Source organism: Homalodisca vitripennis, chromosome 2 (genome assembly GCF_021130785.1).
Source record: "Homalodisca vitripennis isolate AUS2020 chromosome 2, UT_GWSS_2.1, whole genome shotgun sequence".
In the NCBI taxonomy this organism is placed as follows: domain Eukaryota; kingdom Metazoa; phylum Arthropoda; class Insecta; order Hemiptera; family Cicadellidae; genus Homalodisca; species Homalodisca vitripennis.
The window spans coordinates 56,202,268-56,220,316 of NC_060208.1; the positions used below are offsets into that span (position 1 = coordinate 56,202,268).

At 33.9% G+C, this 18,049-nt stretch overlaps 1 protein-coding gene across 2 annotated transcripts in view; it reads left to right on the plus strand.

The window, feature by feature from the left end:
• The window catches only part of LOC124353990, a 90,575-nt gene that overhangs the window by 63,517 nt on the left and 9,009 nt on the right, over positions 1-18,049 (plus strand). For both annotated transcript variants that reach the window (XM_046804095.1, XM_046804096.1), the window contains exons 6-13: positions 4,139-4,257; positions 9,213-9,434; positions 10,161-10,269; positions 11,702-11,860; positions 12,732-12,854; positions 14,578-14,785; positions 15,335-15,473; positions 16,098-16,240. In XM_046804095.1, coding sequence (XP_046660051.1) covers positions 4,139-4,257; positions 9,213-9,434; positions 10,161-10,269; positions 11,702-11,860; positions 12,732-12,854; positions 14,578-14,785; positions 15,335-15,473; positions 16,098-16,240 — 1,222 coding nt within the window. The remainder of the gene's footprint in view (positions 1-4,138; positions 4,258-9,212; positions 9,435-10,160; positions 10,270-11,701; positions 11,861-12,731; positions 12,855-14,577; positions 14,786-15,334; positions 15,474-16,097; positions 16,241-18,049) is intronic.

The window sequence follows — 18,049 nt, forward strand, 5'->3', positions numbered from 1 at the left end:
TTGTTAATGTTATTCTGACGCGAAGAGTAGAAATGGGAATGATTCACAAATCCGGTTTTGAACCAGCTTGTTCTTGGAACAGTTTGATAGGAATGTTGATGGCATTATTCTCGTAAATGTTACCAGTGAACTGTATTTCAGTTCGTTTCCGATATCTGATCACTAGCTGACTCGTTCTTTCGTCATATCCACTTCCAAGGACTTAATCTTTCGACCGGTCTATTCATGAAATAGATCTAGTTCAATCAATTGCGGCTTCTAGTTGGGCATATGTTAACTGTAAGGGTACCGCAGACCGTTTTAATTTTACTAGGCTATAGGAGCGTTTCAAGCAAAGTGAAATTTCTTCGCTTATTTTAATTTAATTCTGTATAGGCTATGCGTAACATAACATATTTTTAAATGGAAGTTATTGATACAGTAACCAAATTTTAAAGAAAAATGTATGTTAACTAAAAATTTAGAAAATTAAATTGTTAAATATTTTTAACTATACGGATTTCAAAAAAAATCTTAAACACAATATAATACATTTAAACAATTGTAACTCCTATTTCTGAGTTTTCTGTGTGAAAAATGTGGAAATTAAACAATAAAAGTGATTCCATGAGTACTAGCCATCCAAGGTATTGCACTAAAATTAAGTTCTTTGACCTTTTTAAAACAATTTCTAAGCTGGAAAGTACCCTTCTTATTTTTAAAGCAACATTTCCAATAAGAATATTAACTTTTTATTACCCAGCAATTTTAAAGCAAAGACTGAATCAGAATATCAGAGCTTTCGCCATGTTAAATTAGCTAATAAAGATTTAATTCAGTGTAGTAAAGTCTAATAAGTTTCCAAGATTATTATAGGAATTTAAAATGACTATGTTGTAACGGATAACTATTTATAAAAGTGATACGCCTACAACTGTTTAAAATGCTTTTTAAATTTATTGTTATTATTTTTTTTATATATTAACGAAATAAATTGAAAAACTTATATTTTCAAGATATAGTTATTCCAGAAACTTCCAGTCATGCAAGTTTAAATTCTTAGTTAGTCATATATAAACGTGAAATAAATTATTGAACTATCTATAGTTTCCCTTGCCTTATATGTTTGTATGGTTTCAAAATACATTGTCTACCAGATCTTAAATATTCAAAGTTTTGACGAAGACAAACAAATCCAACAGGAATACTTGTACCACGCAGTAATTTGAGGTATTATTTAGTACTTTTAAAGACTTTTTGGAAGTTAAGTATCAGTAATACCTTCCGTTATAGCCTTTGGACTAGATACTTACAATCCAAAAACTAGCCTCGATTTCTTGAACAATTATTAAATATGTTCAAAACCAATTAAAAGAGATACAACAATTTTGGTTAGAAATTCTATTAAATGAGAAAAGTTCTGAACAGCATCAAAACGAGATCAGTATTTCTTGATATTGCTCTCTTCGTTCTCAACAACTAGTTATTAAGTTCCCACAGGTTGTCGTAAATGCTAAACAGATGGTACAGTGAAATAAAAAGATACTCAGTAACACCTTAATGGCTGAGTTACTGTTGCACCATCCTGACTTCAAGGGTGCAACTTGCAATAGCCCCCAACCCACCGACGACCATGGAACTCCCACATGGCGTCACAGTGGGAGGCAGGTCACCATTTGTAGCCATTACACCGATAACAGTTCCTTCTTTGTCACCATTCCCGATCACCTTGAGAAGTGAGTGACATGAGTCAACTACGGTGAGTATGCACTTGGAGCAAGTGCACGCGTAGTTAATTTTGATACTTGAGAAATATTAATTTTCCAGTTCAAACGTTTATATATGGCTTTATATTATACTTCCGTTACGTTTTAGAAGAAATTATACTTACCTAACCCTTGATCAAGAACGATGCAATACCAGACCGTTAAAGTAGTGATTTATCTTTTGTAATTATTTCTAAAGTGAATTTAATGATTTAACATATTTGCAAAAAAATCATCCATCCCTGCTCCACTTTATATGTTTGGTCATTAATAATGTGCGTTCATCGGTTAGATATAGAATAATATTGGATACTCAGATTATCGTAAACATCTAAAAAATAGGAAATTATGAATCGTTCAATGAACGTTATCGTATTATTATATAGTCTTGGTAACATAATGGTAGCGTGCATTTAGTGTTTTACAATAAATTGAAATTGTTCCCCTTTAGAAGCATGTCAAATAATAGAACAAGGGTACAGAGTTTTGATGGTGTAGGTTTAGTTTAGCAACTTTAGTAAACTTCTTGTGGTGGTAATTTCGCAAGAGTTTCTTAACTAAAATGGATACAGTAGCTCACTTGGCGATAGTCGAGATTTCATTTTGCCATTGATGTAAAGGCGTTTCGTAATGCTAATGTGATGAGGTACTCCTACCTATCTGGCAGCATGCATAACCTAGTGAGGTAAGATCGAGCAGGACTTGAAGCCAGGACCTTCAAGAGGAAAAACAGGTCCGATCTCGCTCACCTTTCAACCTCTTTGCTATGCAAATGTCCGCTCCCCATCTTTAAATTACTTTTTACGCTTGTCGTTACGGCCTTCCCCAAGGATTCGTGATTCGTCCTCTGCTGTTGATAAATTATCCTGACCCGGGCCGTTTGTAATCGGCTCAGCAATCAGCACCTGTCCTCATCAGTGGCTGACCTTGCGTGGGGCTTCCCTAAGGAAGATGGACGTCGGCTCAAAAAGGAGACGAGTTGGCGGAACACCAATGCCTGATTTTAATAGGATCCTGGTTATGAATTATTTGAAGAAGTTTCCTGCTTGCTGGTGTCGAATAAGATAAAATACTGTCATAAATCGCAATCTACTAAAGGATGGGTAATTCCTGTATTGCTTTTATGGATTTAATCTTCTGTCTTTACCAAATATAAGGAGCTGCGAGAATGTTTTAGCAAATTTCCCCCCATTTTATGATTATTTTTTGCATTTTGTTTATCATAAGCTACTTTGTTTTTTTCATTACATTCTTTTTTCATCTTCTATTTCACTCCTTCTACACATGAACATGACTCCAGATTCTAGGAGTCAAATATGGGACAGCGTCACCTGCACGAAGAGAAAGGTGATCTTGAGCTAAACTCAATTCACATTGAATCAACCCTTCCCACCATATAGCTACATAATGTGTATAAGTGCATGTTCTTAAAACATTTTTAATGTACAACAACCATTTTCAAATTCTTAACCTTTTATTATTGCTCAGTTTTCTAGTTCCTAAAGATGTTAAAATTACTCTCTGAGTTCATTAAGAACACATTACTAATGTTTTGTACATCGAATTTGTTGTTATTGAATGGTAATACTGAGTCCAAGGTCCAGTGAATGCGCACACTTCTTGTTGAATGACTCTATTAATAGTCAGACACGTTCGAGAAACATCGTGAGTAATCGGTTGTTCTCGTCAAACCGGTGCGCAGTGGCGGGAAACAGGGGATCAGCAGTCTACAGCCATTTAGATAGTGCACCGGTTACCTTGCGTCATCGGTTACGTCCTGTTAGTGACATTTAGTGCCAAGGCCATCCGCATTTCACCCACTTATTTTTACTTCTTTCCCTAGTTTATACTGTATAAAAAGTGAGTTCATTTCTATTAGCCTATTAAAGCAAGGCCGTAAGTTGATTGATTGAATTTGACTGCATAAACATCATGATTAAACTCTTTTACTCAAAACGTGTTCGTTTAGAGAAATTATACATTAAATCCCATAGATGGTTTTGATGTCGTTTATGAATTAAATTATAATTATAATAACTTGGATACAAAAAATGTCCTTAATAATGTCTTGCCTGAATAATTTATGCTGTTAATTGATAAGTATATACAGTAAATGTTTTTAGTAATAGTTTGTGTTACACATTTTAGATAAAAATTTAAAATTTAAAGGTAGAAGGTGTAACTTTATCCATGTTTGATATTTTTCTGGTTGTTACTAGCCATCTTAAAGACATCTTATACATAACCATATGCTAACTCTATAACATGTTATTACCATATCAAACCGTATCACCATAATTGTTCACATAGATTAACTGTGATCGCATTGGTGAAGAATGGACTGTAACTGCACTGTATAGGTTCATCAAAGTAAGGTATGCTCTTTATTTCAGACCTTATCCAAAGAATTCGATAAGCTCGAGCCCAAAGAGAGATCTAAGAGATCGTACAAGATACACGAGAACATCGCCGACGACGTTGTGACTCCGAGATGGACTCCCCAGGGCAACAGGTGAGCAATTTGACCTGTGGTTCATAAGACATAAATAAAAATCTATTTAAACATTTTTACACGATTTTTATTAAGTGTCTCATACTTTTGTATTATATAGTATTATACATTTAAAGGAAAACGGAAATATTAAGCTGATTTCTCAATATAGTTATGTCAAAACATATTTTATAAAACTATAAAATAATCGTAAAATTTTCAAAAGAACGAAATATCTGGCACTTATTAATGAGAGTCGTGTGATTTGTTTCCGTGGAGGTGAATAATACTAACAAGCTATTGGTTGATTCTATGGTGTCATGCAGATTATGAACATTCTTGTTTATTTTTTCACGAACATCTATATTGTCTTAAATAAAAAAAAAGATATTTCAGTAAAAATGGTTTTATTGTGAAAAATTATCTCTAAGGAAATGTTTATATTTTAAATATGATCTATATTTAGACCGTTTAGAAGCTATTTCAGCCATCTTAGTTTTGATTGTTTTAAAAATAAAATTCATTCACGTTCCTCAACACATACAGTAAATTATTTAAATTAATTGACTGAATTAACAAATAAATGTTAGTTCTTACTTACTTATAAGCCTTCACTGATTAAAAGCGTGATCAAGAAAGCTTATAAAAAAGTTGCGGTTAATTAGAGAGGCGAAAACACAATTCTAGGTCAAAGACCCTTCTTGAATAACCTGTGGTGAGTAGGCACCCTACATACAGCATCAGGTATCAATAAAAACCACGTACTCTCTCCGCCTTAGCAATAATATATTATAACCAATATTGAGAAATTTCAGAAATGTATTATATTATATTATTATAATGATAAAACTGTATTCTATATAATATTTTATTTTATAAAGCCATCAATCATCCCACCATTTCGACTCAAACTTAATCTTATCAAAATAAACTGCAACTCAGATTTTATCATTTACACAACCACAATTATGAAATATCGCTAATAGCTGTCATATAGAATAACCTCGTACTTCAATATCTTGCTGCAAACAACTCGAATTGTATTAGTTTGTTAGATTGTTTATCCGTTCATCATGTAAAGTGATGAGAGGAGGAAAAAGCAGTCTTTTATTGTATACTTACCTATCACATATATTTATAAAAAACACATTATTTATTCAATATATACTGTAGTAAGAATAACGTGTTTTCGTGAGTCATTTCAGACTGACTATTTAGTTTTTTTATATATAAAACAAATTGCATTCAATGTCAGTTTGATGTTTTCTAGATTTGGTTTGCTACAATAACTTATCATGTTCAAGAACCTGACATCAAGAACCCAAGCATTGATAAGCTGACGTAATTTTGTGAATATTTCCATTAAGTAAGTTAGTGCAGAACATTTTAAGATTCCCTGCTCTTACCCTCCTCTGTTTAAACTTATCCGTCGTCAAAGTTAAAACTTCAATAATCTTAATTATTCTGGACAGTGTAATTCCAAAAGACATTACAAATGTTACAAACAAATGTGTTAAAATAAAACAAATAAAAACATTCAAGTTACTCTACTAATTCCATATACGTAATTAGATAGTGTATTTACTGCACAGTAGGTAGTACAGTCGATACCAGAGAGTCATCATTCGTTCTGAGAATAGAAACCATCGAAACAAATCATTCGATCAGAGATCGTAAATAGAAAGTATTCGTAAACAATTCATTTTAACATATGCAACACCCTACTCGCACTCGATATACTGGAGGCAGTGAGTCTGGCTATTTGTTTGTCTTTGATATCTCCGACCGGTGAGTTAACCAGATGACCTTTCTGTGACTGGGTCCCCAAGCTTTCAACCTTTACATAACCGACATATGTACGAATTTGCTTTGTGATTCGTATGATTTTCAAGAGCGCAAAAGTGTAATAACAACACAAGCCCTTTAATGATTGATTGGCCTAAGTTATGATGAGTAAGACAAGCTATTGTACATGACATTAGCATTTACATCGAAAGTGTACTGATTTGAAATTTAAATGTTGTTATATGTATAAATCGAAGCGGATATAGAAGATAGAGATTTGAATTACTCTTTGATATTTTGCTTTTAATATTTTCATCGAAACAATACTATAAATATGTTTGTAGGCTATATTCAAGAAATCACAATATGCAGCGAACCATAGACTGATTCATAACTATGGGCAGCGGGTAAGCCCATAGCCCATTATTCTCGTAAAAGTTAGGATTCCATATAAAAGAATGGTCAGTACATATTGAGGTTAATAGCGACTATAAATGGTTGAAATATGTTTGAAGGCCATTCAAATTTAAGCAGTATTTGCTTTTGAAGGCGTTTAAAATTATATTACTCTTCACTTAATTTGCTCTTTAACTTACTCATCTTACTCATCATATTTAAGAGATTCTGGTGCAACCCAAAATATATGTTATTATATAAGTTTCTGGTATAATAGTTTTGGTCTTTTTAAATCGATTGAAAAACTTTTAAAACTACTTAACCTATCATATGACATTATATAAAAGCAGAGTCCTAGTGAATCGCATTGTTTCTATCGCTATAAAATTCTGAAAGTTTTCTAGTGGTAAAACGTTGGTATGGATTTTGAAAATATTAGTTCAACCCTTTTATAAGATAATGATTTCCATCTCATACGTTTTTTATCAATACAGCAATAAAACATCATTAATTGCAATAAAACTGCTTGATTGTCCTTCTCTCCTCGCACAAGTGGATATCCGCATTCCTTCGGCTACTCGGTCGCGTGATCTGTTCGGCAGGCGTCACTCTCGGCGTGATTATGACTTTCATGGTCCCCTCGCCCGAATGATGAGGCTGGGAAATAACTTCTGCCACCTTGTCGATCTTTTTCACGACAGTGCTTCGACCATCTGGGGAAGAGTGCTGGCATCCCTCCGCGATCCTGAGTAGAAAAACAATTTCTAATCTTTACATGTTGATGGTAATTTATTTCATTTTTATGCTTGTTACCCCTCATATTGATTGTTGTGTTTCTGAATAGTTTACTGCTTTGTTGTTATCTATTATGCTGTTTTGTTGTTACTATTACTTGTATTATTAATTGTTATATTTAATAATTTATGTTGTTGTTTTTGTTAGATTGTTATCACTGTTATTGTTTCTTTCTTTCAGTTGATATTCAAATATTTATATGTATACTACCCACTTGTACTTTGGCTTGTTTGCCGTTGGAATGTAATAAAATAAAATAAAATAAATCAAAAAAAATTAACGTTTAACAAATGTTCGGAGGTCTGTGCAATTTTCTTCGTAAACTTTTTGTTAGGAGGATGTCTGGTCTTATAGTAATAAATGTCTCAACCTTAACATTCTTTGTATTCAATTTATAGCCTTCAACGTCGTAAACTGAAAGCTGATCCAAAGTATGCCAAGTTCTACTGATGAAACCTTTGCTTCTTAATACAAATTTGTATTTAAAAATATGCACAGCACTTTCGAAAGTATTTATAGACTTTGAAACTGTGTGTTTTTTTAACAAGACTACCGTCGAAGTACTGACCTTTCCAGAATTTTCATGTTCCATTGTCAAGGTCGACCAGTAAGGTCGTCTTCCCGATCAAGGTAAAGTTACGACAGGCAGAATGGCAGACGGCTTTTAATGGCCCACACATTGAGTGGGCAGTTGTAGGAGATGAGTGGGCAATTTATATGAGAGTTGTAAACCGAGATCCGGGAATAAACAAGGCGTCTTGTAGTTGATCCTGCTTTGGCCGACTTCTTTTTCTCTCTTATTGCGAAGAGGATAACATATGTTAATTATATCATGCATTTTCTTTGGATGTAATCACCCCGGCGTTGGTTCAGATGAGCTAAACTCAGTATAAATCTGAGACACATGCTGAGTGAAATACAAATAGCATATTAATATATTACTCAATTCTGAAACAAAATCTTCATTCTTAGCGATTCAAAAAGTGTATTACAAAAGCTATGTTACATCTATTAGTGTTTTTGTAATGTATATAGCACAGACCATAAGCTACAACGTTAGAATGTTCGTCATGGAATACCTGCTAATTCTGTGATTTGATGTGGTTTGTTTTATTAATAAATTAGGATTGATTATTGTTTCAGAAACTTCAAAATAAAACTACATCAATGCATTCTGTTGAAAAATGTTTGGGAAAAGTTTTACGTGAGAAAATAAATGCGAATGTTATAAAATTATAACCTCTATTTGGAATTTGTATGTTAATTAGTTTTTAATTTTGTTGTTATTTGACTGAATTAAGGTTAATGGGTTTTATAGATGAACATACGATAGTAATATCTTAATACAAATTTCACTTATTACATTTTCATGTTTGTGTTTCCAAACAAAGTGAATGCTAACATGAAAACAATTCATTGATTATTTAACGTCTTCCAGGAAGAAAGAAATGGAATAAAGTAACTACAAAAAGAATTTATGAACTTTTAAAACTATTTTTATATTACCCCAGTCGCAAACCAAATAAATCGTAACTGTTCTGCAAAATCTATTTGACTAAAAGGAGAAATAAAATTTATTTTTAATACCTTTAAGCAAAACTTATTTCTCTCAAGAATGAGAGTTCTAAACCTATACGTCCCACAAAGTTTTGAGACATGACCAGTATCCAACTGGAAGAAGTCAAAATTGCTGCTCTCTTCACTAATTTGTTGACCATTTAGTCTGTTCAGTAGGCATTTGACTTTGTTGTTGCAACTTAAATCAATTGTATGGGGGTATACAATTATATATGGTTAATATTGATAATCGAGATGAATTTGTAACAAGAATGTCTGTACATTATTATCATTACTACATTTCTTGTCAAACATTCACATATGTCTCAAATCAGATTTTCTCTCCACTCAACTGATGTGATAGGTTGAAAATATCTATGAATATAGTTTCACTTTTAAGGATAAGCCACTCTTATTGACTTTTGTTCCTACCTCTGTTACAGCAAAAAAATCGTAAGGAAGGCCAGGGAAGTGGAATCCTCCGAAAATTCGGAAAAGTCAACAGTGACAGACGACGAGACAACCGAGGTCCAGCGAGAGACGTCTTCCAGTCAGGAGATCATCGAAGAGGAAGAAATTCCTGAGAATGGAAAACAAATCATCCTACACCTCACATCTGAACCACAATATCTGGCTAAAAACTTTGACCTCAAACGACTTTCCAAGTAAGTGGCAATACACCATATTGTGCAAATAAAACCGTAATAGTAATCTTACATTAAGATTTAATTTTGTTATTATCGGGTGCTTTTTTACTATTTGGAGCACCAATATTTCGTCAATCAGTATACGCAAATATGTTATTTTAATTAATAATTATTACCAAATACCTTCTATATTTTAAATGATGTCAACCATTGTCTTAATAACAGTTGAACAGTCGTCTCAGTGTGGAAAACTGAAGAATTCTCGTCATTATTTAATTTTAATAATGTGACAGTTAAATTTATAAGTAACTTATAAGTTTTAAACTATTGCCCTTTTCAACCCATTTACTTTATGTTTAACTTATTATGTCCTTGTATGTCTTCCATTCTTCTGTACTGCGTTTACCTCTTTTTAAATTTATTTTTTCTGTACTCTAGTTCACTCTTTTATCTATACGTGTTTATTTTATCTCCATGAAGTGTATCATCACTTTTATTCTTGTGATTCAGTACTCTAATCCACTTATCAAACCTGAATTAGTCTAAAAGTCATATTTAAAACTTTTAACAAATATTTCGTTGTTGGGGCACAGAAATACAGCCCAATGACAGAAATTTGGTTGGAATTGTTTTTTACAACTTTATCTTTAAAAAGTACAACTAATATTAGCAGTTACGAATCGAATTAGAAAATTTCTCCCATATTGTACTTTGCAGAGTTTCTGTAACAAGTTCTTTGCGCAGGTACGTGTCGTTGTACACTCTGGCCAGTGACAATCTGACAGATTCCTCGGAGCGCGGACTTGCCTACCATCCCAGCAGACTCATGGGCATAGAAGACATCCTCAATGCGGTAACTGATATGTGTTCTATTGAAACTTGTTTCTGTATGGTACATCTGCGTCCCTTCAATGTTTTAGTTTTTGATTAATGGACATCAATATTTTATATTGTAAACATTAACTATGTGGACATTACTCTAATATTTTAAGAGTAATTCAGTTAACAAAATGCACGATTTTACAAAAGCTACTGACATCTCAACGCCCAGATGTAACCCGGATGTCCGCGGATGAAATAAAACGTTCACGTAAATGTCAGCTTAATAGGACTCCGTGTGACATAAGTTTAGTCGAATGCAGTACTTGGACAGTGTGTAACCAAAAACATGGTACTAAATACGTCTAAGTTGTAACATGATGACTTTTCGCAGAACCATATTGTATTCCCACTTTGACTGACCATAGATAGGCAACCTCTGGCGGGTGAGGGTGTAGACAGTGAATGTCCTGGGAATTTTATTTGATCCTTCTTTTGAAGACCATATTAATAATCTTTGTAGTCGAGATAACGGGATATTCGAATAAATATGATTCATCTTCAGAATCTCTCAAGATTAGCATAGATTCCGAGATATTGGCGCTAAAATCTTTATATTGCTTCCATATCCATCAACCCCTCATATATTGCCTGCATTTTCTGGTCACTTTACTTGTTTTTTTTTATCAAAAGGTGAGGCTTAAATCCATTCCACGGACGTTTTTTGAACTTAATGGCGCCCGCCAGAGTTTACTTTACGGTATGTACCTGTTTTATCACCGTATTAGTCCAATCTTCAGCATCTGCAAACAAGGAGCTGTATTAGTGATGTGTTTTTTTTTTCATAAACTGATAAATGTGTTTCATCGACAGCTCTGGATTGCTTGGTGCCTCCACGGACTGGATCGCAAAACCTATTTAATATATACAGTACCATTATGCTAAATATTATAAATTTCACAGTTCACTGGCAAAGCTTCTGGGACTGGGACATGTCGAGAAGTTATTTTTTCACAATTGTGTAAATTCAGTAGAAAAATGTTATCTTGTTTGCTTACGTCAAAACAAGTGATGGTGTCTCCCTTGCGTGATCGATGATATTCTCGGAAAAAATTTCGTTTATTATTTTGTTATCGTTCGATTATTTATTTATTGTTTGTCAATTTACTTTCATACTATGATGCTCTCGGAAGCATTTTGTTTATCATTTTCTTATTGTTCGATTATTTATTTATTGTTTATCAATTTACTTTAATACTTTATAAATATCAATGTTCACTAAGCCTGGGCGTCAAGCACAACAAGAGGTCTAATTCTACGTTATAGGCTATCTTCTTTTTCACAATCTGAAATCCAAGAAAATGGATCGCACGAATAAACCTGGATTAATTAAATTGCATATACAAACTTTAGTGTACTTATACCCTTTAAATCAATTAAATACTCTAATTCTTATACTGCAACAGGATTCTCTCGTGGACCTGGTAACTGGACTTGGCGCTCCTCATGACAAATTGGTGCTGACATTGCCTGCCACTGCACTCAAGTTTACGCTCGCTGACAAGGAGAAAAATCTACCGCAGTCCCCTGTTACTGGAGAGCCTGTCAAGATCTCCAGGGCTGAGGTAAGTCTTTGGACATTTTTGAGACATGAAGTTGTCTTGGACTTTCACAGTATAGGGGAGGAAGAAAGAATTTTATAAGTAACAAAGTCATTACATACGTATACAATTTATACAAGAAAAAGAGGCTAAATAAGTATGCGAAAAAATATACATGTTTCAGATGTTGGTTACTAGGTATTTTAAGGTCAATGAGCAACCCAATGATTCTATCGACGATAACGTAAGATGCCTCAAAATAATAAAATCCTGAAAGTGATGAACAATAAAAATTAGCAATATATACCTTTTAATTTCGTGAAGCTTTGTTTAAAGCAATAAAATAGTTTTGGCTTAATGAACTCTCAGTTGTTTTACGAGTGATGGGGGATTTTTCCAAGAGATGTTGTCTTGTGTACACTTAATTATATGTGTCCATTAAAATACGTCACTTTTTACAAGATTTAAGCTGGAACTCATTTTAGACATAAACCACTGACTGGTATTTGGCATTCTTGGAACACCATTGACTGAAGAAATTCTCCCAATGAAAACTATCCCTAATCATAAAAAAATATTTTAAACAGAATACTAAAACATAACCCTTGATCAACGTACCATTAAATTCCAATGTATATATATTGCAGGTAAAATAAAACAACATGTTGATTACTGATTCCATTACAAATTGCAATGCTAGGAAATTTAAAGTTTCGGGTACAAATAAAATCATAATATGCTAATAATTTTTAATATATTTAAAAAAACATACAAGAATAAAAAGTTTTAATTACTCTACTGTTTTGGTAATTATTAGATCTAAGTGTATCAGAGGATACCGGTCAGATTATACTGATAAGCAATGGTTTCCTGATTGTCTGATATCAAATTCCAGCTTTGTACACTGATGGCGGAAGGAGAGTGGACTGTGGAAAGGGATGAAGATTTAACTGCCCCTTATGCTTTCCACGATACCAACTGGCTAGCTTTCGACGACCCTACCTCGGTGTCCATTAAGGTAAGTCACTTGAATATTAAAGCTGGAACTCATTTTAGACTAAACCACTGACTAGTATTTGACATTCTTCCTAATAGAAATAAACATATTTTATATAAGTTTATACAGAATACTACAACATAATCCCTGATCAGCGTACCATTAAAATCCAATGTTTTCGATCTCTCTATCTCTTTGTGTTTGCATTTGAAATTCAATATAAAGTAACAGATTGGGCTGGATTATGACAGTTATGCAGAACCATTTGATTTATTCAGGTCAACTTAGTCATAAAATTAAAATTATTTGTACTTTTAATTAACCACTTTTTTGTTTAAAGTTGTTATTGGCGAAGCATGACTTAAAAGGATAACGGGATAATTGCGTGCAAAATCGCGGGTAACTATTAACTATAATATTCTTAGTTAACTTTTTAACAAATTGAATAGTTATTTTGAGAAGAGCGACAAAAATGTATAACATATTATTATTAATCGAAACCATTTTATAAAAATCCTGTTTCCTTCACCATTTAATATTTATTAGCAAATTGTTGTATTTTACTATAGACTATTATATAGCCTATTCAATCAACTGTGTATACAGGGTGGCGCAGTTTCCCCAGAAGAATAAAAGACGTTATAGGTTAATCGAATAAAACACTTTTAGGCAAGAATATAAATTCATTATATGAAATTACTTACATATTAGCATACAATGTTATAGCAATTGTTCGAAATGTCCACCTTGATTTTGTATACACTTCATACAACGGCTGAGAACAGAAAACACACATTTTTAGCAACAAACGTTTATCGTTATTAACAAGTTCAAATGCATTTCTAATTAGGTTTCTTAGTTCGTCAAGAATTTGCGGTTTTGAAGCATATACAGTCTCCTTTATAATGCCCCACAGTGAAAGATCACATGGGGTCAGGCATGGCGAGCGCGCAGGGCAACCGATAGTACCACGGCGACTAAACCAGTCATTAAAATGTGTTATTTAAAAAATCTCGAACTTTATACCGAAATGTGTTGGAGCATTAGCCTCTGAGTGGATAATTATTATTGTCTCACAGAATTCCAATCACCTATCGGAATCATCCTCGTGAAGCGCTTGGAGTAAAGATGGATGGTATGACTTTAATTTTAATTGCTTTAACATTCTTGCACGCTTCTTCTAGATATTTCTGGTTCAACAGATGTCTTACTAGTCGATTTACCAGGACTTGCTACAAAAGCTTGAGCAACTGTCTGCAGGTTTTCTTCGTTGCAAATTGGTCGTGGACGACAACACTTCGGGGAATTTAAAACGCTTCCTGTGTTTTCAAATTTCTTATTTAAATATCCTGTCGAGTGGGTATCGCGACACCTGGATATTTACCACTAAATTCTTCAATTATTATAGCAGTATTTTTATTATGCTCCCACCACAACTGAAGAATGTAAACCACACAAACAAATCACAGATGCAAAGAGCTTCACTTTACACTAGCAAAACAATGAGCACTTTACAGAGCAACAATGATCTTACTCCGTGTTGCTGCCAACTTAACATTGTGACCAACGTATCGAAACAAAATATCCCAATTTATGGGGAACTAACATATCCGCCACCCTGTATATATTGAAAAATAAAATTAGGCTATTGCCATCTATACATGTTTGATTAATATACATTATATAATGTTTATATAATTATATATACATTAGACTGCAGCAAGGTTTCCTCTGAATTTTCCAGGGCAAGTACATCCTGCTGAGGGACTTGGCTGGTGCAGCGGTGCGTTCTGCTGACGCCGAAGACTGGATGGCCAAATGTAACTCTACTGGACCCGTCCTACTGCAGACTCTCCACGACACTTTCACTCACATTGCTCGGAAGTCGAGGGCCGCCCAGCTGGTCAGTCTTCAGGAACAACTGCATGAGGCCGGGCAGTTCTCTTACTCTGGTGAGCCCGGGGACAATGTAAAACAATGGGTCGTGAAAGAATTATGAAGTGTCCCTTAATTAATATTCATTGTTGGAAAAATCCTCCTTCTTACGGAAATATAGATGAGTATAAATTTCAGAGCACACTCAATTTAATATCCTTCTGCTATTTCTAAAATCAATCCTTAATACTTCCAATTGGTTTAAAAGGATTTTTAAAGCCGGCCTGGAGTTATCACATGATATTGAAGATGCCTTGAAAGGAAATTAACTATAACATTTATATTACACAATACAGGTCTGTCTTGGTTAAAGTTCAGCTATATTTAAATAAATTATATTCTATATAAATACTGTATTTAAATTAAGCAATTTAAATAGACTTTTTCTTCCAATGAGATTCTTAGTCAGTAAGCCTTTTCTTATCCATAACTAACTATCACAATAAACGACCAGGGAAAACTAATGATCTGTCAAAATGGCTGTCGTAAAGTGAACATTACGTATTCATTATATTAAATAAGTTGCACTAACAATTTCGATAACTGTCAGTGTCTTCTGTGTGCAGGCGATGTCCATCTGTCCCCTTACCGAATTGTACGAGTGGTGGACCGTGCCGGCTCCATCCATGTGGTCAGAAAAGAGGCCAAGACAGAGTTCGAGTGCTCCAGGCAGGGATATTTCAGGCATCCCAGTGGCTGTAACAGGTACGTCGATCAGGTCTAGTACCTCCAAGGTTCCACAATAGAACTGTTTCTATTTTCTCTTTTTTTCAGGTACGTCGGTTAGGCCTAGTGCCTCTCAAGGCTCGACATTAGAACTCTTTATATTTTCTGTCTTTTATTAAATTGCTTGGACTTTTATTCTGAAGCGTTTTGGTATTTTGTAAATGTATTTGACGACAGCTAGTAGATAGATAAATCAGATGTGAAAGTCCTAAAGTACTTAAGTTACTATTCTTTTTAACACTACTAATTTAGACTAGTCTATGCAGACTATGTTGGAAAAACTGTTGAATGCAACGGAAATGTAAAATTCTATATAGGACAAGGATTGGAATATTTCTTATTAGCTTAGGATTTATATTGCTTTTGCTCATTTCTCTTCGTATGATTTAAAAATTCGCTTAATATGTAGCATATCATTAGGATGAGGTTCAAGTTATTTATTTTGTGCATATCTCGATTTTAATGAAATTGTTTGTGTTCAGGAACTCCACCCTCCCATCTGTAGGAGGGGAAATATTTTAATATTCTTGCAAATTTCAGCTAACTAATGCTCGATAAGAGATCATAACATCGTTAATTAGATGTATGAGATTGATGTTGCAGATTCTACCGTTGCGTCAAGTTCAACCAGTATACCCCCGACTTCACCGTGTTTGAGTACGACTGTCCCGCTGGTCTCGCCTTTGACGAGACTGTGGAAGTATGTGTCTGGCCTGGATCTCTCGCCGATGGAGGTGCCTGTCAGGGTAAGTAATAGTTTTACGACAGGGCAGGATATTTGCTTGGAAACTGTCACAAGTGGGGTCACTGTGGAGAACGTTGTCTCACCGCCTCCTGATTCTCCTCATTGCTTTAAAGTCCTACAGGTTTCCTAAAGTCTAATGCTAAAGAAACTTTCGTAGCAGAACGCTTTTCATCTAAAAATATAGTGCGTGATGTAGGTCCATAAGGTCTAAGGTCTGTTTTAGTTAGAAAATTTGACTATGTTTTTCTATGGAAGGAGCCAATTAATGCTTTAATACTTTACTATAAAATAAGGCCGTATTAGCCAAATTTGATAAAATTGACAGTTTCACAACTAATTTCAAAAATCATCCACTGAAAAAGCGTATTATGTACTTTACTAGTAATTTGGTCGTTATATTTTCCGATTATTGGCATTGATATTTATTAGCCTACTTTCAGCTTCTCTTGCTTTAGACATACATTTATGAATGTATATTTTCGTGGATCAGTTATTCACATAAATATTACATAAAGAGAAGATTTTTACTATCGCCTCCACAAAATATTTCATAAGTGTTAAGAAACGATAGATATAATTCATACAACTGCAATGGTATTTTTACATCTAAATTAACATCTAATATACATATTTCCTGGATGCGCAAAAAGGTTCTTGAGGATTAAGTGCCTGACAATAGGCCGCCCCATAGAAGAAAAAGAAGAGGAAGGGATCACTACCGTATTGTCACAGGGTCGACACTCTGCCTGGGTTCTAAAGAGTAATAGAGTACATAACAAAAACTGGCAATGTGGAGGAGGAGTAGCAAAACTGGAAATTTACCAATAACTATATTTAAACGCGGTACGGATTTTAGTTAATCATTTCGAGAGGGGAGGGCAAGTGAGAGGAGGGAGACAAACTAACCCACGTTCAAGGATCATCCTAGCAACTCAAAACCAAGTGGGTGGGAGGGACGCCACGCCGAGACCACGCTATCCACAATTCTGCCCATGGGAGTATCTAACATTTTCCTGACCAATTAGAGACAAGACGAGCGATCACAGATCACAACCAGCTCCAGTGTAACTCATGTATAAAACGACATATGTAAATAATTATTAATCGTAGAGTAAAAGAAAAAATGTTATGTAATGATTAACAAAGTTATAAATATTATACACGCATCATAATTGTATGTGACGGTTAATCACAATACTATATACTAGTATTGTGTTTTACCGTCACATACAATTTTATATCTACTTTGGACGTGTAGGAATATCGTTGTGGCTTATTTCTGTTATCCACAGCATAATAAACTTTGAACAATTAAACATTTCGAACCTGATGGAGGATTTCGTACAATAAATATTTGCATAGTTAATTTTGAACAGTGAGTATCATATCAATATAACATTTCTTTAGGAACTAGTTAATTTTTGAAAATTTTACATGACTTTAAATTGCAGAATGTTTTTTATAGTTCGCAGTAATCAGCCAATTGTAATGACCCTTGTGGATTGTTTTTAGATAATTCCATAGGTACGTCAATCATAATACCTAGGTCCACGTTCACGCAAAACATTCATCTCGGCTATTACACAAAATAGACTGAAAATAATACGCGTAAAAACTGCAAACAATTTAAAATATCTTCTATTCTTGCAATATTTTCTTGATGGTTTTCTTGATCACATAATGATAAAAGATGGTGGTAGCCGGTTAAAGTTTTAAAGTGTTTAATTACATATTAGCTACTGATCATCTAAGAGAGAACCTGAAAAGGCTATTAGCATACTTAACTCATTATAATTACAACTTGGAAGAT